General features: G+C 25.1%; 1 protein-coding gene across 4 annotated transcripts; it reads right to left on the reverse strand.

Moving 5' to 3' along the window:
* Positions 1-3369: 3369 nt before the first annotated feature.
* On the reverse strand, positions 3370-25887 carry LOC145834288 (uncharacterized). 4 transcript variants are annotated; one of them, XM_082941682.1, is made up of 12 exons: positions 25840-25887; positions 19877-19973; positions 19298-19482; positions 17151-17253; positions 16966-17087; positions 13471-13603; positions 8828-8893; positions 7143-7273; positions 6072-6643; positions 5814-5896; positions 3707-3793; positions 3370-3647 (listed from the first exon to the last, which is right to left on the reverse strand). In XM_082941682.1, exons 1-12 carry the CDS (start codon positions 25855-25857, stop codon positions 3421-3423), a joined length of 1824 nt encoding a protein of 607 aa, XP_082797808.1. In that variant the 5' UTR covers positions 25858-25887; the 3' UTR covers positions 3370-3420. The 4 variants fall into 4 exon arrangements, with proteins under 4 accessions (XP_082797808.1, XP_082797807.1, XP_082797809.1 ...); XM_082941681.1 differs by having other exon boundaries at positions 3707-3817; XM_082941683.1 differs by lacking the exons at positions 19298-19482; positions 19877-19973; positions 25840-25887 and adding exons at positions 18173-18215; positions 18455-18535 and having other exon boundaries at positions 3707-3817.

The following is a 25887-nucleotide window of genomic DNA, read 5'->3' on the forward strand; positions in this document are numbered from 1 at the left end:
GTTAAAACATCGGTAAGGTATGCATTACAAAAGGCACTCGCGTAAGGTGCGCACGAAACTTCTGTAAAACTAAATATTTATAAACTTTTTACAGGTGTTATCAGAGACGAATACAAGCTATTTAAGGCAAAGATAGAAAACTGTGCCATTTTAAACTACGTTTTAAATTTTAACTTTATCAAAACTTTATCGTAAAATCAATAACATTATTTCTTTTTTTGAAAACTTGCATTTGACTAAAGCTAAATATTAACGAAAAAAATAACTAAGTTTAAAATAATTTTAGTTAAACCAAATCTCAATTAAACCTCATTAAAATTGATCCTTTACTTATATGTTTTTTAATGATCGGCTCGAGGTTCAGCATGCTTCGGCTACCGCCCAGCCCAAGAGACATACAAAACCTACGGCCCGTGTGTCTCTCAATACCTCCGAAACCACGCATATGCTCTATCGTTACGTCCCTTCTTACGTTTTATTTAGCCTTAGAGGTAATGTGGGTTTTGAATAGTTTTTAAATATGAATTTGTGTTTATTGTGTTGTTTTTCCAATACTACTATTTTCGACTGCTTTTAACTTAAGCTGACGAAGTTATATATTAAATAGCTTTAAACTTTGTTTCCTTTTGAAGTGAGTGCCTGATTAGTATGTTAATGTTATTTTCAAAGCTTTCATTAAATTTTCTTATGAGTTTATCTAAGGCTTGTATAGTTATGCGTGCAATAATTTATAGATTAAATAATACAAGCTTATTAAACTTTTATTGTTAAATAAAGAAAAAATAAAATATTGTGCAAATACTTATTAAAAAGCGAAAAATGTATTTGAAGTTTTATTGTTTTATAAACCACATACATAGTGCGTGCAATAACTTTTAAATATAATAAAAATTTGAGACAACAATTCATTTTGCAGTATATTTTATTTTTGTTAACTAAAATTTTTTTTCAATATACCCTTTTCAATAGTTTTTGTAGATAACTAAATAGATTTTTCTAAAATAGTAAAATTAATAAAATTGTAAGATTATGCGTCATAATAGGTAAATAAAATTACATGTACTAGCTAGGCGATGCTAATATAAAGTTGTTTAACAAAATTTAAAGTATAAAGCTTAAGTACTAGAAATTGAAAGTATTAATAGCAATTTTATTAAGAGGAAACCGACTTATTTAAACTTTCTTAAAATAAAATTAAACAACAAAAACAAAACTTTTTATTTTAAACCTAGTTATTTTTTATTGTTATTTAGTTTAAGTCAAATACAAGTCTTCATAAAAATAATAATTTTTATTAGTCTGACGATAAAGTTCTGATATAGTTAAAATGTCACTAGTAGTTATAGTTTTCTACTATTGCTTTAAAGAGCTTGTCTTCGTCTCTGATAACAGACGTAAAAAGTTTATAAATATTTAGTTTTAAATAAGTTTCCTAAAACCAACATTATAAAGTTTAAAAAATAATAAGAAAATTTAAAAAAATTAGGGCGTACCTTACGCGGGTACGTACCTCTTAAAGTGCGTACCTTACCAATTTTCTTTACTTTTTTAAAAGCACATTGTAGAAATTTTGACCTGGTAGTAAATATATACTGAATATCATATAATATAGGAAAAAGTTCCATCAAATAAGAATGTGTGCCCCGATTCGTGCGTATAACCCATATTTCGTTTACTTATTAGGGTAAATTTAATTATGATTGCCCATACAAAATCAATTTTCATCAAATATTACCCGCGAAAAACTTTGGTTTGCAAATGTTAACTTAAATCTGTTTAAGCTTTTTTTCTAAAGTCTAAGGTCCAAATAACTTTTTTGTTTTTAAGTTTGATATATATACATAGCTGTTTTATTATTTTCCTTTCGCTGATAAAAATTCTTAGTAAATAAAAGGTTAAAATTCAAAAAAAAATCTCTTAGTTTCGGTTAGTTTTTATTAAATAAAAGTCTATTTTTAAGTTCGTAGTTTTCAAACCTTGTTTTTATAACCTCCCTCTTCCATAAAACTAAAAAATCGTTCTACATTACAAAACCCAGAATATCAAGTGTTAGTTTAAATTTCAGTAGACATATTTCAGACGACTTTTATCTTACTCTTTATTACGAACTCTAGAAAATCTAATATAACTTACTTGTTATTACCTTACTTTTTATTGCCCTTAAGTTTTTGTATCGCTACCATTTTTAAACTTTTCTTACAAACCAAAGAATAGCTAGTGTAAGTTAGTTGGTGTTTCCGTACTTGTTATTGCCCTCAAGGATTTGAATCGCCCTTTTTACTCTTCATTATAAACCCCAGAGTAAATTTGAAATCACCCAACAACTGTCCCTTTAAGTTTTTTTTAACTCTTTTCCTAACCCAGAATATGAAACGCAAGTTTGAAGTATCCCGTCAACTATACCTCAGACCTTTTTATACTCTTCGCTACTAGTTGCCCCAACTTATCAAAATTTCCCAAAAAGGTCGATATCGCCTCTTTTTGAAAACCCAGTCATAGAGTATCAAAGTTTCTTATTCCTTTAGAAAACAATATCCGAGTCTAAAAAGTAATTTCAAAGAGTAATTAAACAAAATGTTTAAACTTTAAGTTAAATGAAAACGAGATCAGGCCGCATCTTAATTTGTAAAGCAGATCTGAATCAGGTTAGATTTTAACTTGTTGTTTTGGTAGATCACTAATTATAACTAAATATTAAAACCATTAAATTTGGATTGATCAAAAAAATACAATATTAACCGAAATTGATTTTTTTAAATAAAATGTAGGCAACTTTATACATCAAAATCCAAGTATACTATATTTTTCAATAAACTAGAGTTGGTGGAAACGACTCTGAAAGTTCCTATAAGTAATATACTGCAAAGTTTTTGAAAATACGTAAGTGTGAAAACAAGAATATATTTTAAAACGTAATAACTATATTTTTTGAAGTGCTCTGAAAAATTAACAGAAATTATTAGTACTAGTATCTTAGAAATTTTTTTTTTTTAATTATTATTTAAATAATTATAAATATCTAAGTTTAATCTATGCTGAAAAAAATTATAAATGCTTCTTAATTTTTATTGCAATTAAAGAAAAAATATTATCTTATCTTTAAGAACTATTCACAGATAAAAAAAATAGTATTCAAGTCTCTTTTGTAGTTTTGCTGTCCTTTACAATTAATTTAAACCTTAAAACTTATATTTGATAAAACTTTCTTTTCATGAGTGCAGGATTCGTAATTTTAAAGCTTTATTACTTTTAATTTCGATATTAAAAACGTAATTAACTTTCATCAAATTTACCTAATGTCATCAAAAATTGTCTAAGAAGAATTTAATTAGCAAAATGTCTAAAATATAAAATCGTCTATCTTCCTAAAGTAAATTAATTAAAAATCAATCAATAATCAATCTTCTATCTTTATTTAAGTTAACATTCGTTTGAATCTTGGCGTTCAAAAACACTTTGAAGCTGTTTGTAAATAAGATGGCAAGTTGAACATTTGACAGCGTTCTGTGCATGGGGCGCCGACTCACGCTCACCCGCACGTACCCGGGTCGCTTGTACTTCTGTTCCAGACCCACCGTGGTGTTGATTGTTCGTTTGCAATTTTCCAAAATAACTACTGCTAGACATTTCACAATCTGGCTGGGAGTCTGAAGAAGTTTTATAATTGAAAGTAAATTGGAAAAAACAAGTAACAGTTGAAACTAACACTGGTCGGCATTTTGCTGCGCAGTTGCGGTGCTCAGCTGATCGCAATCGACCGGTTCTTCTTTAATTTCTTCTAAAGGAACACTTCCTTGAAGATCATTGGTAGTTAAATCTATACCAGGAGTAATTTTAAAACACCGTAAAATTCCTTCAGTTTTGCAATCAAATTAGTGTAACTAAGACTCAAACAGTCAAACTATTAGTTTTCTAAAATATTAGGCTGTTTTCCTTCAAAGTTAAATGTTGTAAACTTATTTCTAACAGGAAATGACGTTAATTTTAGTAATCTGTGTCTTTAAAACAATAGCGATTATTTACTTTTATTTAACTTTGTTGTTTATAAAAAGAAAATCTAAAAATATTAATTATAATCTCATTGAAAAACATCGCTTGTACAAAACTTTGTCTAACAATTAGTTTCCAATACTTTAAAGAGAATAAAGAACATTTAAAGTACTTTGAAAAGGGTTTGGTCTAAAACTAATTGACATAGTCAGGAATTCAGCTAAAATAATCAGTTGTTTCTACAAAACAAAAATCGATGCTTGTCTTACTAAAACTGTTCATATAGTTGTTAACACACAACGAAAAGAACATAAATTAAACAAGCGTATTTAGATACAAATACACATTTAACGCGACAACAGATAAACAAAATAAAAAGCGTTTTTAAATAAATAACACATTAATCCTCATTTACTAAAATTGATTGGACACTTGAGTGACAAATTTTAGATTGGATTTCTTAAGTACCCTAAAGCTATTAATAATCAAGGACTAATTCAAGGACTTAAAAGTAATAACAATATTAAACAATTTAAAATTGAATAAAGCCATAGGAGTTCTACTTTTTTTAAAAGTTTTAATAAGAAATATTTACGCTCAATCTGCAAGCAATTTAAATTTAAAAGCTATATTTAGTTTCTGAAATATTGCGTTCTTTGTAAAAAATTTCCGTAACAAATTTATGGTCCGCAAATGTTTTATAATAACTTTTTCAAAAACTTAAAGATTAATTAAAAATCTATTTTCTCCTATATAATTTGAGCTAAAAACCTTAAACTCTTAAGAAACAAATTTATTTATATTTCAAAAAACTTTATATATCACAATTTAAAAATATTATACTATAAAAGTTTTAGAAAAAAAATTAAAAAAAAAAAGTATTTTTATTTAAAAAAAATTTTGTTTTGAAGAATTATAAAGTAAATGTGCATTTAAAAGGTTCACATACTATTAATGGAAAAACGGTAGAATAATAGTTTTGTAATAAAAGTTTTAAGTTTTTGTGATTTTTTTTTCATATTTTCGGTTTGTGGCTTCTATATAGATCCTATTAAGCTCACCAATTTTGGTCGCTTATATCTGGACAGTTATTCTGAATTTTGTTAAGTTCTTAAAAGTCTCTGAGTGTTAAAAAACAAATTTAAAAAAAAGATTTATTTGTAAAAACAAAGTTGACCCCTATGGCCATCAAACATAATACTTCCAGTTTATTTTTGAAATTTGTAACTATCAAAAATACTCAATTAAGTTTTAAAACATTTAACAAATATTCAAATAAAATATAAGTTTGTTTTTTCTGCATAACTATTTTTAGGTAAAACATTTTTCTGTTTGTTCTGTTAAACGCTTATATCTTAATTTCATTTAAGGTTATGGTTGTTAACAACAATATATAATTTAAAAAAATTACTTCCGGCTTCGTCAGAAATATGTTCTGTTGAAATAAAATAGGAAATAATTTTGTATAATTTTGTTGTATTTGACTTTATAAATCAATTTAATTATATTTTATTAGGTGTTTATAATTACTTATATTTAAAAAATATTTATTTTTAGATGTTTCAAGTAATATCAACAAATATTTGTTGAAAAATTACACTATCAATTAAAATATTAATGAGTTGAAAGATCAAAAAGTTTTTCAAATACTTTGTTTTAAACTTAGGGATGTTTTCTGGTCAAAAAAAAAGGCATTTTAGGTTTTTTCCTTAAGTTATGTCTTTAAGGAATTTTAAAGATGTTTTTTTTCAAGGAGGCATCGAAATAATCAACTTTACTAAATACTTTAAAAAATTCTAAGGAATTACACAAAATAAATTTACTTGGACTATTAGTGATCGTCTTGTCAAAGTTCACCTCATGTGCAATTGTTCCATAACCGGGTTCTTCTACTTCCATTTCAACACTGAATATAATTAGCAACATACGTCAAGAAAAACAAGAACTTTTTAAATATTAAACTATTTACGATAACTTAAATGTCAGTGTGAACAGGCAATATTTCTAGTTAAATAGCTATAATAAAAATATCTAAACTAGTTTGCCTTCTTAGTTTAAAATAATTTATAACAGCAACACACTTGTTTGTTTTACTCTTTTCGGCCTCTTCAATATTTTTCACTTGGTTTCTAAGATTTAAGTTTATGGAAATTAACATTTTATTTTCTTGTTGTTGTTTTGCAAGTTCGCTTTTAAGTTCTTTAGTCTCAGCTTCGTGATTACTTTCTTGTTTTTTAATCTTGTTTTGAAATTCTTCTATTCTAACTTTATGTTGAATTTTTTGTATTTTATTCTTCTGGTGATACTCTTCAACTTCAACCCTATGATCAGCTTTTTGCTTTCTTTCTAAATTTTTTAACCCTTCGTATTCAACACTAAAATATTTTTTTAACTTTTCAATTTCTAATTTATGATCAATTTTTTGGTTTTCAAGTGCATGTTGAAAACCTTCAACTTCAGCTTTATGATCGAACTGTTGCTTTACCAGCTTGTTTCGAAGATTTACAATTTCGCTTTCAAACTCACGCATCTGCCTTTCTAGCTTTTTTTGATACAACATTTTAACTTCAAATATTTTCAATTTATGTTTTTCAAGCTTCCTTCTAGGGATTGAACTTTTGACAGTATTCTCAACTTTGCTACAGTTTTTCATCTGTTTTCGAAAAAATTATAGCTACATTGTTAGTTTACTACGTTTTCCCTTAAAAAATTACAAATTTATTTAAAATTCTGATTTAGGTTGCATTTTATCTATAGTTTTGAATTACTAAAGCATATATAAAAAAATACTTTATTAAAAGTTTAATTAGCTTTTTAACTCAAGCCAAAATATTTTACCAAGAACAAAAAAAAAATAGCATCTCTACTAAACATAATGGTTAAAAAATTTTATTGTTGAAGTTTTTTCAGCGTTGTCAAATGTTTAATTAGAATAATTTTATCTATTGAATTTTATCTATTAGAATAATTTTATTTAAATTGATACTATAAAAGTAACAAGTATTAAAGGATAGAACACAAGTTAAATAAAACATATTACAATATTGAAAACTGAATCAAGTAAATAAGTTCTAAAAAACTAGCCTGAGCTGTGAATCGTGCTTCAAATATCGTAAATAAAACATTTATTTTACAACTTAGCATTTACCTACCTGACTAGCATTTTCTATATGTAGTGCAGTGTCCGCATGACATGTTAAAGATGAAATTTCTGCTCTCACCTTTTTTTTACAGCATGTACAAATTGCAAAATACTCGCTGTCAGGATGAGGCAAAATCCAACCTTTTCATAAGTTTTTTTAGACAAATGCACAATGTATTATTATATTTTACTATATTATTACTTAATGTTGAAAACTATTTGTTAGAAAAATTTAAAATCATAATTTTTACTATTCTTAATTAAGTATAGTTTTGACAGCAACTGGTATGAGAGATATTATCATCAAAATATCACAGGGTTGCCACTCCTTTTATCCAAATTTTTTTCAGGTTTTTAAATGTACATATTTTTGGGTCTATTTTTAGTTTAAAGTTAAGTTTAAGGTAAGAAACTGTATTAAATAGTATAAAAACATTGAAAAGATACTGTTAAGCTACTTTAAATATGTTTTTTAATAAAAAAAAAATTATGACGACAAAATTTTTTTATTAATATGATAGATTTTTTGAGTCAAATCAAAATTTTATTACTAAACATGTGAAAGTTGTTAAAATTCCAGGTTTTTTCAAATTTTCCCAAACTTCAGTTTTTTTTTAGCGTAAATTTTCAAACTCCAGGTTTTTCCAGGATCCCAGGCAACCCTGTCATCAGTATGCATTAAAAAAAAAACAATAAAACACATTTTCATCAAACAGCATATAAAAATAATGACTTAACTCGAGTAAAAAAAATGTATCTGTTAGTTTATTTACAGTTTATCATTACAATCAATGTATTTGCAATAAAAACACATTAGCTTAAAAAATACTTTTATTCCAATGCAAAAACTATTTAATACCTACAAACTGGTTTTAGAGTAGATAATCTAACTAAGTATACTTGCTATACCAATAAATGAATTTGCACATTTTTTTGTTTTTAGCATTAGTCATTCTAAAGACATATAAATTTAACCAGTATAATAATTTTTTAAATTACTTTATTAAAAGCATTAATGTTACTTTTCAGCTCTAAACCTTTAGCTCATATTTTATCTAAACTTTTTTTAGAAAGTACAAAAATTAGTCTACAAGTTTTTAAAATTTACCAAAAACCTTTAGTTGTTACTTTTGTTAACAACAATAATTAAATTTATAAGATATAAAAGATAGAATAACTAATAAATATCAGAATTGAGGTATGCTACTAAAACTAGTAAGGTAAAAAAAAAGAATTGAACAAATTTTTAAATAAGTACAATAGGTACATCAATAAGGTTGGCATCATGAACACATGCAAAAGTGCGTACTTACCTTACGTTAATGCGTAGCCATAAAATTTTGAAAAATGTCCTTTTGACACCGAATAATATCTGCTAACTTTTAATAAAATCTATTTTTACTAGTTAATTTTGTAGCTGCTATTTAGAAAAACAACATTTATTTTAATTGATTATATTAAGATCATGTTTGAGCTTATTTTACTTCGTTCGTATTAAAAATTATGATGAAAAGTGTTATTTTTTAATATTTTTTAGATTTAGTACGTACCTTATTGATGTCCTTATAATAGTAATAACTTTAAACAAACTACTAATCAAGTATGATTTTTAGATTTCAAATGTTTATTTCTTAACTTAATACTTTTTTTACAACAAATAACCATAATATTTTTAATTTATCAAAAACAACTTACTTTCGAAATTTGGATTTGTTTCCCATTCTTTAGAGTATTTCTGTGTTTTTTCACTCTGTTCTCCAGCTTGTTTATTTATATAAGTTTTATTTAGACGGTTAAGAAATAAATGATTAAAAGGTTGTTGATTTTTCAAAAAACTAATTAAAATTTTTGTAACTTGAAAGTTGTAAGCTTTGTATTTGTAATATAAAACTTCAAATTAGATAGACAATTACAGCAATATAAGTAGGTAGAATTATGAGAAATTACATTATCTGGCAAAAAGTATTATTCTATGTGGATTTAATAAGAAAAAAAACTTTTTTATTTGCAAATATTTTAAACAAAAACACTAGAAAAGACACATGCGACTTCTATAAAAAGTCTGCTACTTAAATGCAAGTTAAAAATAAGCAATTTCTAATAGTGATAAAAATTCTTGTAAAAACTAAAATTATTTACGAACTATTAAAATTCGTTCAAAATGGATTGGTTATAAATTGTAGAAGAAAAGCCTGTAATGAATTTTTTTCGCTTTTTCAGTTTGCATATTCCATACATAAGCTTTTTTACTAATCACATTTGATAACTTATATCATTAAAAAAAAAATATTTTATATAACCTGTAAAAAGTATCTGGTATAAGAGAAAAAATATTCGATAAGAAAACATTTTCTAAATGAATGAGCTCTTTTTAAGTACCTTAGACTTTTTTTTTAACTTTTTATGAAGTATATTTTAGTATAACTGTGTTTTGTACTTTAAAAAAAAATTGCCTACTAATTTTTGATTATTGTACATTTTTTCTCATTAAAGATTCTATAAAATACTGAATCTTTTAACCTTATGCTATTTAATAAAATGTTTGATAAAAGTCTCTTATAAGTTCTTTAGTTTGTGCAACAATATAAGTATTTACTTGACGTTTAAAAAATTGTTCAGATACAGACTATTCAACTTTTTTTCAGTGCTCCAAGCTAATAATCTATGGTAGCCTTTTTCTTCCCTTTTCGAGAAAAAAAGAAGTCCATTGGGTAGAAGGTTAAAGAAATATTAATGTTGTCTACAATTTAAAATGCATAGTTTTTTTGTAGTTTAGATTGTAAGAGCAAAGCTAATTTTGCCTTTATAAAGTTAGTAGCTTAACTTTTGTGATCTATGACGTTTAATGAGAATCACATTTTCTATCAACTGACTTACTACAATATTGGTGCATAATTTTCATCAATTGTAATATCTAATGCTATAATTATTGTATTTTATGTTTTTTCTTTTAGTAATATTTGGATCAGCTGTTTTGAACCTTTTTTTCATGTTTTACTTTTAATGGAGGGTAATTACCAAACTTACCCTAAATAAAACCATACTAGTTAGTTTTGTGAAACAAAAAAAGATATTTGAATTCTAATCTTATTACTTAAATAATTGTACAATAATTAAAGTTTATTTGACTATAAAAAAATACATTTAAAAAGTAACCTAAAAATTATAAAGACATTTGTTAAACATAAATTTACACAACTTGCAATCGAAAAAATTCACTTCCTAAAAGTTTTAAACAAAGTAAATTAGTAAAAAAAGGGTAAATTTACCCCAGGTCAAGAATCGCTGATTTAGATAAACAATTTTCTTAATACCTTAAATTTTCCAAAGGTAATTAAGGTCATAGGGGATAAGGTATTTTATTTCAATAACTTTTATTAGTCTTTAAGTACGAAGTATATAAGTCACTTTAATAGAATAAATATAATAAAATAAGCTTTGTTGTTATAGTCGGTTTTGTAAAAATGCAGTAACACAATCAAATGAACCCCATTTTTTTATTGTCAATTTTATTAGAAATATTTTATTTTTGAATTTAGACTGAAAGTTTTTAGGAAAACCTTCTTAAATATAGTTTAAAATTTTGTATGTGTGACTTTGTTTAAAAAAAAATACAGACCCAACTGCAAAAAATACAGGCTATTAGCAAAAAAAAAAAATTTTTTTTAATTATTAAACCTTTATGAATATTATCTTTTAAACACTTATTTCAAAAAAACTGTGAAAAATTGAACAAAATCAGTTAAAAACTGCAGGAGAAGATAGACTTTTAAAAATATTCTTCTTTAGCCTTTTTAGTTTGGAAATTTATGGACTCATCAACTTTAATCCTTCATATGTAAAAACTATTTTTAACTTAGTTAAGCTATAAAAAGCATTTGGTAGCCGATATAAAAAATATAAGAAAAAAGATGGTGAACTTAATGGTTTTAGAATAGATATGGCAACATTTTTTGTATGACGGCCCAGATGTTGAAAAGTTTAGTTTTTGGTGGGCTAGAGCATTTCGAATCAATACATTATCCTATGTTAGATAGTTGGGATTCTTTAAATATGACAACTCTGGGCCAACTTATTACATTAACAGAATTAATTTCATAGTTTACGTTTTTGGATTCACAATAATTACTCAAGTGTTACATTTTGAGTTATAACACACAAAATTTACTGGGTATTTTGAAACATTTGTTAATGACAAACCTAAACGTGAGTAATGCATAAATAATACTTAATTCAATAACTAACATAATTATTTCACACAACTCACTTTTTCATTAAAGCACACTAATTATTTATTATTTATATAATTATTCACATATGAAACAAGTACAACAACAATTCATAATTATACAAATGGCAATTTTTGACAAAAAAACATAAACTTATAATAAATTTATAAACAAAGTCAGTGGTTAATCAAAAACGTTGAGTAGCACATAATCCAGCTGTATTTCTTATAGAATGTTTTCGGTTAAAACTGCAGGTAGACTAAAAATTTAAATAGATTGAAAAGAAGTTTATTTTTGTTGATGTTTAAAAATGTTTATTCAAAAATTTATGTATACTTAAACAAAAAATTAGTTTCATTGCTAATTTTTTCTAGCTGACAAACAGTTTCTTAATTGAACTTTTTTAAACGTAAGCCGTACCATTTCGGCCAAAGGGTTGTACATTTCCCAGCCCTATATAAGAAAAAAGTGTTTTTATTGTGAATGTACTTAAATATCTAAGAAACAAAGAACAAGATAAGATAATACATGATAATAGTAAAGCTAGATATTGGTTATTCTTATTTATTCAAAAAAGCTAGATTATGGTTATAAAATTTTGCTCCTGCTTACTTATTATTTAGCAATTTTTGCATTTAAACTGGTTGTCTATGTAGAAAACACAATAATAAAGAATAAAATGGTACAATCAGCTGCAACCAGCTTTTAAAAATAATCAAATATTTTGAAAAGAATTAGCCTGCAACAAAAAATGTCTACTAAACCCAAACATAAACCTACACTAACAAAAATGTTTTCAAAAACATCTCGTTCTATTTAAATCTGAATTGCAATGTTCTTTATCTTCATTAATATCCCTTTTTAATTGGCTTTTTTAATTATGTTTTAATCATGGGTATGTAAATGTCAGTTGCACTGTTCATAAGTATTATGTATCTATATTTTTTTTTAGATTTTTATACACTTTTTACACTTATGTTTCGATTACTGGGTATGTAAATGTTAATTGCACTGTTCATAGTTTTTGTTTATCTAAAATTTGTATGATTTTAAGGGCATGGGGGGTAAACACCCTTTTTTAGTTTTTGATCTTATTTTATATAGTTTTTACTAAGCTACAAGTTGCTTGTTACAGGTTTTAAAATTCAAAATAGTTTTTGAGATATAGCCGGTCAAAGTCGGAGGCAACAATAGGATCCTTATAGGAGGCGCAAACTAAAACGGCAAATAACTAGAAATCACTAAAAATCTATCTTCTCCTACGTTTTTTAAGATAACTACCTTAAATTTTCAGGAAATGTTCCTTGCAATATTTAAAAAATTCTGTCAAAACAGAATTCAAAAAAAATAAAAATTAAATAACAAAAAAACTGTTTTTTTTGTTTATTTTTTATATAAAATTTTGACTTTTTAAAATTCTGTTCTGACAGAATTTTTTAAACATTGCAAGGAACATTTCCTAAAAATTTGAGGTAGTTATATTAAAAAACGTAGGAGAAGATAGATTTTTAGTGATTTCTAGTTATTTGCAGTTTTAGTTTGCGCCTCCCATAAGGATCCTATTGTTGCCTCCGACTTTGACAGGCTATATCTCAAAAAGTATTTTGAATCTTTTAGATCTGTAAAAAGCAACTCGTAGCTTAGTAAAAACTATATAAAATAAGATCAAAAACCAAAAAAGGGTGTTTACCCCCCCCTATGCCCTTAATATATTTTTTTATTTCTTTTTTATAATCATGGGAATGCAAATTTAAATTACATTGTTTGTTACTTTCATGAAAAAAAAATGTTACATGTTTTTTTTATATTTGATATACAGTTTATAAATTCATAACTTATTTTCTGGTTACTTTAGTTTCAATTTGTACTGTAAAATTTATTTTTAAATATAATACTTTTAAAAACTGCATTTAGAACGCAGCATTTTTTGGCTAAAAAGTGCGTACCTAGATGGCAGGTTACTTTATACAAAACTTTATTAAGTTTTATTCTAAGTTTGATAGGAAGTAAGAAATACGAAAACAAATAATGTATCAGTTTAAAAAAATGGTAAACAGTTATCATGAAATTTTAATTTTTTATCCCTTACTTTTTCACTAAATAACTTACCATCACTGTCTGTTTGGTCAGAAGAATCCAGAACCCATTCATCCATATAACTTTCCGTCATATCATCATTTTCATTAATATTTTCTGTAATCAGTGAACTAAGCTGACTACTAACAGATTCACCCTTTAATTTCTACAAATTATTTTTTTTCAATTTTCTTTATCTAATTACATCATATTTATAGTATTAAAGACACTTATAAAGGAGTAAAAAATTAATTAACTTACTTAATATTTTGGTAAAACTGAATTTGTATTGTAATACTGATAAATTTACAAATTTTTTATAAGAAGATATAATGAATTTTTCTTGCTCAAAAGTCTTAATCGTTTTGCCTTAAAAATTATTTTTATACAAGAAAACCCAATAAAAACTAAAACAACTTACAAAAAGATCGTTATTGAAAGATTGAACTTTTATAATAGTTGAATAATATTTAAAATATACAAATTGACCTCAACGTAAAAAAATGATCAATGTAATAAAGTAAAATGTGATAAGTGAATAAATAAATTTTTAAACATGACGGTAGAATCATAAAAATCTTTGCAGCTAATATTTATAAAAGGACTTTTGACAAGATCAAAAAAAATAATAATATTAAAAAATACAAAAACATTATTTTAATAAAATTACGTTTTTTATAAAATTTATCTTCATATTTTTATATCATTTATAAATTCATCTATATTCTTTATGTCAGGTGTGCAAAAACTTGATAAGCAAACCGTTAAAATATTTATAACAGTGTTACAAATCTTTTAACCAAAAAAATATCTTGAGTCACTAAAAACTTAAATCTACCAGGCTATTAAACTAGGATCAGGCCAGATCTTTTATTTTGGTTGAATATTTTACAATTTTAAAAGTATTTGAACTACACTGCACCTGAATTAAAATTTTTCATAATCATTTATCAATGATAAGGATTGCCATAGATCGAGCTGAAAATATATTCCTGACTTTCCTGATTTTCTTTGACTGACTCAAATATACATAAACAAAGACTTGAAATTATATTAATTTTTAATCTTTATTTTGTACACGTTAAAACATCAGCTCTTTTGCTGGATTCAATCATTTAACTTCTATTGCATCATTTGAACCATCTGTGTATGAACGATGTATATGCAACAAACAACTCTATAAGCAATATACTTGTATCTCTATCACAGTAAATACACACGTAAGATAGTAGAAGATTTTAATTTATTTCTTTATTCCTAAAATTTTATCAAAAACTGAAAAAAAATTGCAAAAGCAAACTTTTTTTTGAAAAAAAAAAGAAGCAAAATGCAGTTTATAGTGATGATAAACTTTCTTATTAAAAACATTTGATGTCAAACTTCCTGACTATTCCTGACATTTTTTCAAAAGCCCCTTTTTTTTCTGATTTCCTGACTCTATGGCAACCTTAAATAATAAAGTTGAGAAAGTTTTAAACATCAGAAAATTTTACCATTTTTTTATTATAAGTTTAAAAGTTTTAAAAAATGGTTTAATTAGTATAAATGGGTAGGGAAATAAAAATAATAAAGGTTCCAATTTTTTAAAATATACATATATTATAGCCTATTCCAGATCTTTTTTTAAATTGCAATCCAGTTAGTTCCATATCTTTGATTTTCTTATATAAAGTTCTAACACTGTAGTATAAATTGTAGACTTGTGTTCTTTCAAAGAACTTTTTGATATAAATTTAGGGGTAGGTGTCAAATTTGCATGAGTGGACAAAATTGCACAAGGGGACTAAATTGCACAAAGATACTTTTGCACAAAGACACTATAAGCACAAAGGGTCACTTTTACAAAAAGACACTTTTGCACGAGGGAAAATTTTAGCACAAGCAGAAAACTTTGTACAGAGAAATTTTTGCACGGGTTGAATTTTTATTTACTTTTTTTTAAATTTTTTTATTAATTTTAATTAATTTTTCTTTTTTTATTAATTTAGACTTTTTATTTTACTATTACTGTTACCCCTAACACTTACCCTTGGTCGGTAGCTTTTTTTTTTTATTAATTAATATTTATTTATTCATTTTTCTTGTTTTTTTGAATAATAATTTTTATTACTTATATTTTTATTATCACTGTTACCCCTAACCTTTGGTAAGTAACTTTTTTTTTTGTTTTTTTAGTAATTTATCTTTTTTTTTTTTTTTTTTCTTTCTGCAAAAATTACCCGGCATGCAAAATTGTAAGTCGTGGAAAATTGACCCTTGGTGCAAAATTGTCTTTGTGCAATGTTGTCCCCTTGTGCAATTTTGTTGTTGTGCAAATTTGACCGGTTCCCAAATTTAGTTTCATTGTTGTAATTTTTTAATACAGAGATTATGCTTTTAAAAAAATAATTATCTTTTATTTATTCAAACAAGATTTCAAAGGAGTTTTAGGTAGGAATTGGCAGGAAAAGGATCAGGACATATTTTGAAATCAATATCCTGCCAGATCAAAATTTTGGCAAAAATAGCCTGATCCTAAATTTGGTAGACTACTAAAAAATTGACATTGGCCCATGTTTGAAAGATCAATTTATGTATTATAAAATATCATTGATAGAAAATAAATATTTTAATTAACTTTTGAAATGTAGTCAGTCTAGTAAAAGTATCATAAGACTGTATGTAAAAGGTACTTTTCTATGTTAATTTTATAGAAATTAAAAAAAAAAATCAGTAAAAATCTATCTTTTCTTTCATTTCTAAAGCTTTAATTTTAGGAAATAAAACCTTGAACAATACAGAGTTGCCACTCTTCAAGTCAAAAAAAACTTTCCTAAGCGATCAAAAACTGCCCTGAGTAACCTTTAATCTGTTTCTCATAAGTTTAGTGAACTTCTAATCAGGATGGACACTGGTTTTCAACAAATTTCTTCCTGGTTTTCAACAAATTTCTTCCAGGTTTTTGAATGTACACGTTTTTGGGTATACTTTTAATTTTTAGTTATGCTTAAGCTAAAAAACTGTTTTAAATAGTATAACAACATTAAAAAATACTGTTAGGCAACTTATAATGTTTTTTTTTTTATTGAAAAATTCTTAATGATGACAAAAATTTCTAGTTTTTATGATAGATTTTTCATGACAAATCAAAGTTTTACTACTTAAAATGTAAAAACTGTTTAAAATTCCAGGTTTTTCAAAATTTCTGAAATTCAAGGTTTTTTATCCTAAATTGTGAAATACAAGGTTTTTTAAGATTCCAAGAAGAAAAATGGGTATGAGGTATAACTAGTTTGCACCAGAAGAGAAAATTTTTTGAGGATTTGAAAAAAAAAACTGAGGATGAATCAGGGCAGTTTTTGGTCACTCAGGGTAGTTTTTTGACTCAAAAAGTGGCAACCCTGCAAAGTTCCAGATTTCTCAGGTGTTTTGCAAGTCTGTTAATAGACTAAAAATTAAAAGTTTTGGTTTGAAATGAATAAGTTTGAAAATAAAAACTAAAAATTTAGTTTAAATTTTTGGTTTAACATTTTAATCAAATCAACTAACATTTGCTAAATGCTTGGCAGATTTTACATGAGTTTTTAAGCAATGTGATCTTGCCCTAAGACGCACCTGACAAATTCTACATCTTGCAAAGTAGACACTTATGGGATCCGGCAAAATCCAATCTAACATAAAATATACATTACTTGTCTATTTAAATTCTAAAAAATATCAATAATTTACATTACCTTTAAACTCTGGACGATGCTTCCATTTATTGCTAAACTTTTGTTTTCCCTTACAATTAGTTTTCGTTATTTCTACAGTAAGCATTTCTTCAGTTATAATTTTCTATAAAAAGGTTAAACTTTTATTGATATAAAAATGTTTTAAGAATAAATTAAACTACTATTTTCATACCTGCTTGAGTATAAATTCAAAAACTGATGAACTCTGATTGAAACTCGGTATTAAAGCAAAATGTTTTAAAATTTTGAATACAATATCTTTTAATGTTTAGTATGTGAGAATTCAAATTCGTTTTTTTAAACCCATAAGCTTAGTTTTAATACAAAATTAATAATTAATATACTATACAAATAAAAATTAAATATTGTAGATGAAAGTGAAATTAGACATGATAAAAAATACTTTAGTAATTTTGCCAAAAAAAATTATTGTTGCAAAGGGTAGAGTTTGAGATAGATATTCTCATTTACCTTCAAAAATTTTTAGTATTTTTATGGTAAATGTATAGTACTTTTAAAAAAAATTTATTAGTTTTACAAGTTGCTTTTTAGGGAACATCCCACTAATAAACTAAACAAATCAAAAAAACACATAAAAATACTAAAATGCAAATATAACCATATTTGTCAAAATTTGTTTGAACTTAATTAAAAGAGAGAGTTGTTAAGCACGCGCTTTAGTAAACAAAAGAAAATAGAAGTTTAAACAGTGAGAGAATAAGCTTAAGTAGAAGTTAGCAATGCATTTTTCAACTATATTTTTCCTTATTCTTAATAGGTTTAAAATGTTTGAATAACTTTTCGTGTGTTGAATATTTCTCTACTGTTATTTGTGATTGCTTTTATAAGAACAAAAAATGATTAATTTTAATAACAAAATGTACTTAATACATATTAAAGCATTGTAAATGAAATATTTCTATGAAATAGAAAATGTAAATTTTTTATGGTAATTCAACATTTTAACTTAAAGATGCTTGGTTAAATTGAAAGTAACTATTTCAATTATATATAGAACTTACCTACTTATAAAGCCTTTTATTCTACTAAGCACGATTGTTTAAACTGTTAACCAAGATTAAATAAATTTTATTATTATGTAAAATAAATGTAAAAAGTGATAAATTGAATTATTTCTATAAAACAGTTAATCTTTTTAACAAGAATAAATAAACGTTGTCATTCAAATTTTAGTCATAAGAAAAAACTGTTAAACAACATAAAACTATACTTTTACAAACTAACATATAAGGAGTTAATGTTTAGAATTTAAAAAATATCATATCTACGAACTTAAAATGTACCTTTCATCTTATTTATTGTAACTTAATAAACATGTTACAAGATACAAAATATTCCTAATGAAAGAAAACTGTATTTCATCATATTATTATATCATATTCATCATGTATATTTAAACTTACAAAAAAAATCTAAATATTGAAATAAAACAATTAAAAAACTATTAAAAAAATAATAATTTGTAGAAATAAAAAATGTTAACGAAATTACTTTATGAACTTTGCTTAAACAATTGTTCTGTATGATGTTGATTAAAAAAAAAGTAAAAAATTATTATAATTTATAATGTAATTTGTTAATATTTTTTATTTGAATTATTTACTTTGAACTATAAATAGTTAAAACTTACATTTTCATCTTGTTTTTTATAGCTTAATAAATATTTTACAAAGCACAACTTTTTTCTAATTAAAGAAAACTAAAATTCATCATAATTAAACTTACAAAAAAATTAATATTTAAAATATTGAAACTAAGCAATTGAAAAACAATTTAAAAAGAAAGCAACTCATTAATAGAAACTAAAAATGTAAACAAGTTACTTTATGACTTTTATTTAAACAATTGTTCTGTATGATGTTGATAGAAAAATAATTGTAAAATACTTTTATTATTTTTTGTTGTTTTCAATTTAAAATATTAGATTTGAACTATAAATAGTTAAAACTACAATAAATTCTTAAAAAATATCTAAAACTTTAGCCCTTAAAACAGCTATAACAAAATAAAGATGTATGAATGACTGCTTTACTTAAATATTGCTTGTTAAACTGCATTGTGGCAAAGGGTAACACTAAATTGCATTGTAACACTGCTCTACATAATAATGAAATAAGTATAAACACTTGATTAAAGTTGGTTTCCACACTTTGTATTATGTTTGATTGGTTTAGTAAGTTCTTCTTATTTTTTGCACGTTCGTGTCTAAAAGATTTACTGTGTATCATCAGAGCACTTTTTTTTGCTATAATCTCAACTTTACACAATTTGCAGTAGGCCTTAGTACCATTTTGGCTTGGAGCAACCCAATCTATAAAAATAAACAATTTAACTTATATGTGTTTGTAGTCTAATACACTGATTAAATAAATAATTTATTTCATACTGACTTTGAACGCTTTTTATAATTTTTTAGCAAACCACCCTAGATAAGTATTAAAGAAATTTACATATTATACACTGATAATATCTGTAAAACATATTTTAACAAGTCTAGTTGGAATTTAAAAATGTAGAAAAGGTATAAATTTGAATGAATCATCTTGTGTGGATAATAAAGTATTAATATTTTTGATAATACAAACTTCTGCAAATTATTAACAAAACACCATAAGTGTTAAACTTTGTTATTTTATTTTGAATATGGATAAACCTTATAAAAATTAAAAGTAATTACAAAAAGTAAAGTAAGAAAAGAAGATTACCTTTCAACTCAAACACAAATTCCCAAGATTTCAGATACTTTTCATACACTTGCTTTTTAGGTTGATAATTATCTGTAATAATTTCAACTAAAGGTACCTACAAAGGATTAAAGTATTGTTAAAATATGTTATATACAGAAAGTAAAATCATTACAACTATATTAAAAACTATTAGTCCAAAATACTAAACAAATTTGTTAAATTCTTTCACAGCTACTAGTAAATAACATCTGTTTTTTCAAAAAGTCTAAGTTATATTATTTTAACATGAAATTGTTTATATCATATATAATATTTAGTACATAAACTCAGCCAGATATAAAAAAATCTAAGTAATGTAATCTCACAACCATAAAAATTAGCAAAAAATATAGTTAGTATTTCATTTTAATTTTCTAAATAATTTTTTGAAATTATAAATTTACATCTAAAAAGTAGACAATAATTAATAACTCTAAAAAAAACTAGAAGAACATTCATTGAACTACTTAATAAAGCCATATGGGAGTAGGGAGGAGTCAGAATCTTTTTAAAAATTTTGATCTTAATCTGTACAAATTTAAGTTTGCAAAAACTTGGTCTTAGTCTTACCTTTTTAGAAAATAAAATAATTTTTGAAATTTGATTGGTCAAACTTGAGTAAAATAGGTTGCTTTAAAGTATAGTTTTTCACTTAAACCTTATTTTATTATTATTTTACTTTAATTTTTATGCTTTTTTTACCTAGTCAAAACAAGTCTTAGAGTTTTATGAAACATATATTTGAAAATTCTATCAGAAAATTTTAATTTATTAACAAAAAAATTTATTTAAAAGGGAGATTAGACAAGGATCACTTTCTAAAAAAAACTAGGTCATAAGCTTTAAAAATTGATTGAAGATAAATTTTTAGTGATTTGTTTATTTGAAATTTTAGTTTGATCTTTCTATAAAATTCTACAGTACTTTTTGAGTTGAAGAGTCAAAAATATAATATACTATAGCTATATATTAATAATAATATATATACTATAGCTAATATACTATAACTATAGTAGATCTATTTTAGTAAACAAAAACTTTATCAAATATTGATAAAATATGTTTAAATCCCCCCTTTTTAAATGTTTTTCCATATTCATTTAACTACACTTTTTTTTAGCTTAGATATGTGGTAATTTCAAAATTATATGAAAAGGTATGACTTTATAACATATCTTATAAACTAATTAAATCATATTATATTCATTAAATATAGATTAAAACCCTAATCCTTCTTTTAAATTTAAAAACAATAATACCACCTACATAGTTAAGTTAACCAAAAAATAACAAAATATTAAAAAATATTTAGGGTTATAAGTATATTTGAAAATAATCATAAACTTAAATAAAAAAAATATGAATTGAATTTAAGTGACTATAAGGTAACTTTTGATTTTAATAACAACTTTTTTTTAAAGGTAGAAAAACATCAGAAGTACTCACTCTCCCCTCTGCAACGATAAACATTTTCTGAAGGTCAAGCAAGTGAGTTTGAACTCATCATGTGTTATTCTACCTGCCCTATCTTTAAATTTACTAAGAAAAAAAACACCTTATAACTAAAATAAAATTAAATCTGTCTATGAGATATTTTTTTTAACTTACTGAAATAAAAACTAATCCTAACCCTTTATTGAACAAACCTCTGGTGGCACGTCATTTGGCAAATACTTACAAGATTAAAATCTCAACACTAAAAACCACAAAGTGTGGGAAAATCATGAAGCTCAAATGGCCTAAGTAAGTATCTGCCAACGCTACAACAAAAAACACATCAACAATCCAATCACGTGATCACTGCCACCAGTGTGAACTCACAATCAGCTGTTGCAAACTCAAATAAACCAATATCTAATTTAAAGTATTTAGTTTTAGAAAAAACAAACTAGAATAAAGAAAAACTGTAAGTAGGAAAAAAAGATACTATTTGTATTGAAAAAAAAAGATATATATATACATACAACTGTTCAAAATATAGGTTTAATCATTTGCTAATAAAAGATCTTAGTGAAATAACTTCATTGGAATATAAATAAAAACAAATTTTACAGTAATCTTCCATTATTGTACCAACATATGTTTCTGTGTGTTAACGAATCAACAAACTTCAACTGGGTTCTTTAAAAAATAATTACTGTAATGAAAGAATAGAAGCATAGAATAAAGTGGGTGTAAACATGTTTTTCATTAAAATAAAATAATTTCTACAGATAATAGTTAATAATAGGTATAATACTTAATATTAAATCCGACTGTTATAAAACTATATAATATTTGTAATTATAAAGTCTAAAACAAGTAAAGTAAACTAAAATACACAACAAAACAACAAATCATAATATAAACAAAGCACTCACGTTAAATGAAAAGAATAACTTATTCAAATTTACTGTTGTAAATGAATGAATGAAATACATTCATTACATCTAATAATTACTTCACAATATAAATGAGGTTATTTCAACTGTTTAATTTGTATTGCAAAGTTTGTTAATTTAGTTTTTATGTTTGTAATCTATTTTGAACAAAAATAAAACATCAATCATTAGTTAGTGAATCAATAAAATTTAATAAAACTTAACAATGGCAAAGACAATAAAAGTCACAGAAACTCGATGTAACATGTATATTATATATTAAAAGCTAGTTAAGATTAAATCAAAGTTATATACAATTAGGAAGCAGATCTAGTTCAAATGTAAAAATCAAAAATGAAAAAAATTAAAGTTTAAGAAATCAAAACACAAAAAAAAAAAACTTGTTATTGAGCTTACAAAGTACTGACCAATAATTAAGTTGCAGCGACATACATAAAATCACAATGACTTAAATTACATATATATTGTGTTTTGTTATTATAAAAAAATATAAAAAAATAATTAATTGGTAAAGTAGCAATTGTGTGTTTTAATTAAATATCCCATACAGATATTTTAAATATTTAATAAGTAAACTGTGTTATATATGAAAGTTAAAATGTAAAATAACAAGGTGATCATATGCTAAGTATAAACCTGCAGTAAAAAACCTAATAGCTCTCTTGGGCGTAGTAGGTAAAAAAGCACGGTTTATCTGTGACTTGAATACAGGCTTCCAATTGAACTTGGAACTTAACACATAAAGGTGTGAAGAATTATAGTAGGAGGGTAAAGTGAATATATGAAATGTCGGAGAATAGAAAGTGACTTGTGTGAAATAGATATATAAATAATAAATGAATAAAACTATATATTACTTTGGATATATAATTATATTAATATATGTTATGTGAATGTGTGTGTGTATGTGAAAGGCGAATGAAAAGTATGAAAGGTGAGAAGGCGCCAAGGTGTTATTTGAAGAAGAACCGTCAGTTTTGTGCAGTTGTTTGAAATATCACGTCTTTTATTTGGTAATTGTTTACTATCTTCTGCTAAAATTGCCATTTGTTCAAGGTTGCATATTTGGCAGGTCTTGCTCGCACTACTGATGTTATTGTTGGCGTGGTGAAGGATGCTCCATTCCATGTCTGGTTTAGTTCCATACCTGTCAAAATACTGCCAAACGAAATCTGACAATCTTGTGCTATTTACATGCTTAAAATTATACTTATGCCTGGTGTAACTACCTTTAAAGTGACCTCCTGTCGAACCAATATACACTTTATCCTCATTATTATCATTAACATTATTATTACTTTTGTTCTTATCTTCACTAAGCTTACATTTAACACACACCTTATACCTTAGTATAAGTTTAGGCCGAGTCTTGTTCTAGGTCTTCCAGTTATAAAATTCATTTTTATTGAAAATCTTGTATTGTGTGAGTAAACAGAGCTAGCAAGTGTAAATCTATTGTGTTCTACATCAAACCCTCTTATAATATTACTCATCAACTTACAAATTTGCAATCTATGCACATCCTTTAATTTTAACAAACCAGTTTTTTTAAACAAAGGGTTTGTTATGGTCAAGGCAGGCACACAACAAACATACCTAATCACTCTGCATACAAACAATTGGTTTTAAGTAACAGTTAGCAGCACCACCCAAAGCAGATATACAATTTTGGATATGCGGATAAAACAAACTATAATATACCATTTTAAGTGTAAATGTGTCCAAATAATACCTCAATTTTGACAAAACATAACAACTCCTAGACAATTTCAATTTCAGAGAACTCAAATGTTTCTTCCAATTCAGCTTATCATCCAAAACCACACTTAAGTATTTTATACTATGACTCTTCTCAATAAGAAAACCATTAATCTTAACACTAGATTCACATTTTTTTGAAGTTTTATTGAAAAGCAAAAATTTTGTTTTTGAATAATTAATAAAAAGTTTGTTATCACGCAACCATTTATCAACTTTAATTAACTCCATATTAATAATTTCATTAAAATACTCAGGATCACTATGTTGGTAGCTCAAGTAAGCATCATCAGCAAACAATCTCATATTTATTTAAGTAGAGGAATAAATATCATTAATATACACAAGAAACAACAAAGGACCCAAACAAGAACCTTGTGGTATTCCAACATTCACAATTTCACGCTCAGACACAACACTATTTATGACAGTTAATTGGCTTCTATCTAAACTAAACTCATGTTCAGATTTTCAAGAACAATTTAAATGGAAACATCTTTCATAACTATCACATCAAATAGAATCAGTTTTTTGAGGTTCAAAATATGTTTGACATACACTAAAAACAGATTCTAGAACAACTAATCTATCTAACTTAAGTTTTAAAGAAGTCATTTAAACATATTATTTCTTTTAACATATTTAAATAATAAACAAACAGCATATTGTTGGTTCTGCAATTTTTCAATATCTTCAACTGAGTTGATTACATTCACTTTTGACTTCTCATCCTTTCTAAACAAAACTGTGCCACTTGAACACCATGCATATTTCCAACCTTTTTTTTGAAACCTTCTAGCAACATAAAGAAGGTTCCTACTAGTTTTTGACAAATTTTATTAAGATAAACGCTTTCAACCTTTATGTCAGTCAAATCAGCATTAAATAACTTCTTTTTTTTTCATTACTTTAATTTTTTGGTTTCAAGATATCAATGTAACTATAAAAGGATTATACATCCTCTTTCCTTCCTTCTTCTCTTGGTTGGTTCCAGCATCTATGGTCCTCAAGCGCCAAATGTTTTCTACCTGATGTATCTCTATTCTTGGATCTACTTTCTTTAAAACCTTCATTGCAACAATCTCAACACTTTCATTTTCACAAGTTGGTTCACCCTGTATTTTTATATTGTTGCCTTTCATCCAGTTTTCAATTTGATTCAGCTTAATGTTTGCTTGCTTGCCATTTTCCTCTATATCAAACATCTTTTTAGTCAATTTCTCATTTTCCAACTTCACAGTTTTTCATTCTTCTTGATTTTTTCATTTTCTGTCCACATATCATCAAATTTTGAATACAAGAAAACAAGTGAATGTTGCAAAGAGTCAATCACTTTTTTTTGATCAGCTAATTTATCAGTAACTTCTTTCATTTGAGTACTAAGCTTATCAGTTGACTACTTACGCACTTAAATCAAATTCTTGATCAATCTTTTCAACATAGCACTAGTAGCTCTCTCACCCATATTTATTTAATAATTCTGTTTTACTTATATGTAACACCTTATTCAATTAGAATAAACTATAAAAAATAAATATGATTTCATGCAAAACACAATTAAATCTTTAAATTTTTAATTAGGACAGTAACTAAAACTAAAATTAAAAGAAAAAACAGCAAAAAAGTTCTGAACTTAATTTAATTTGCTAAAATGAAACCATCACTTTACATTAGACTTAAACTACACCACACTATTCCTTTTAAGTATTTTCTAGAATTTAAATGTTTAGTTAAATTATTTAATAAAGATAACTTTACTAATTTTTATTTATATTCAAAAACTTCATAATATGAAAAACTTACATGGTTGTTTTGGTTCATTATTTTCTTTTTATTTAATTGATTATTTGA

Source organism: Thalia democratica, chromosome 4 (genome assembly GCF_965202585.1).
Source record: "Thalia democratica chromosome 4, ktThaDemo2.hap1.1, whole genome shotgun sequence".
In the NCBI taxonomy this organism is placed as follows: Eukaryota; Metazoa; Chordata; class Thaliacea; order Salpida; family Salpidae; genus Thalia; species Thalia democratica.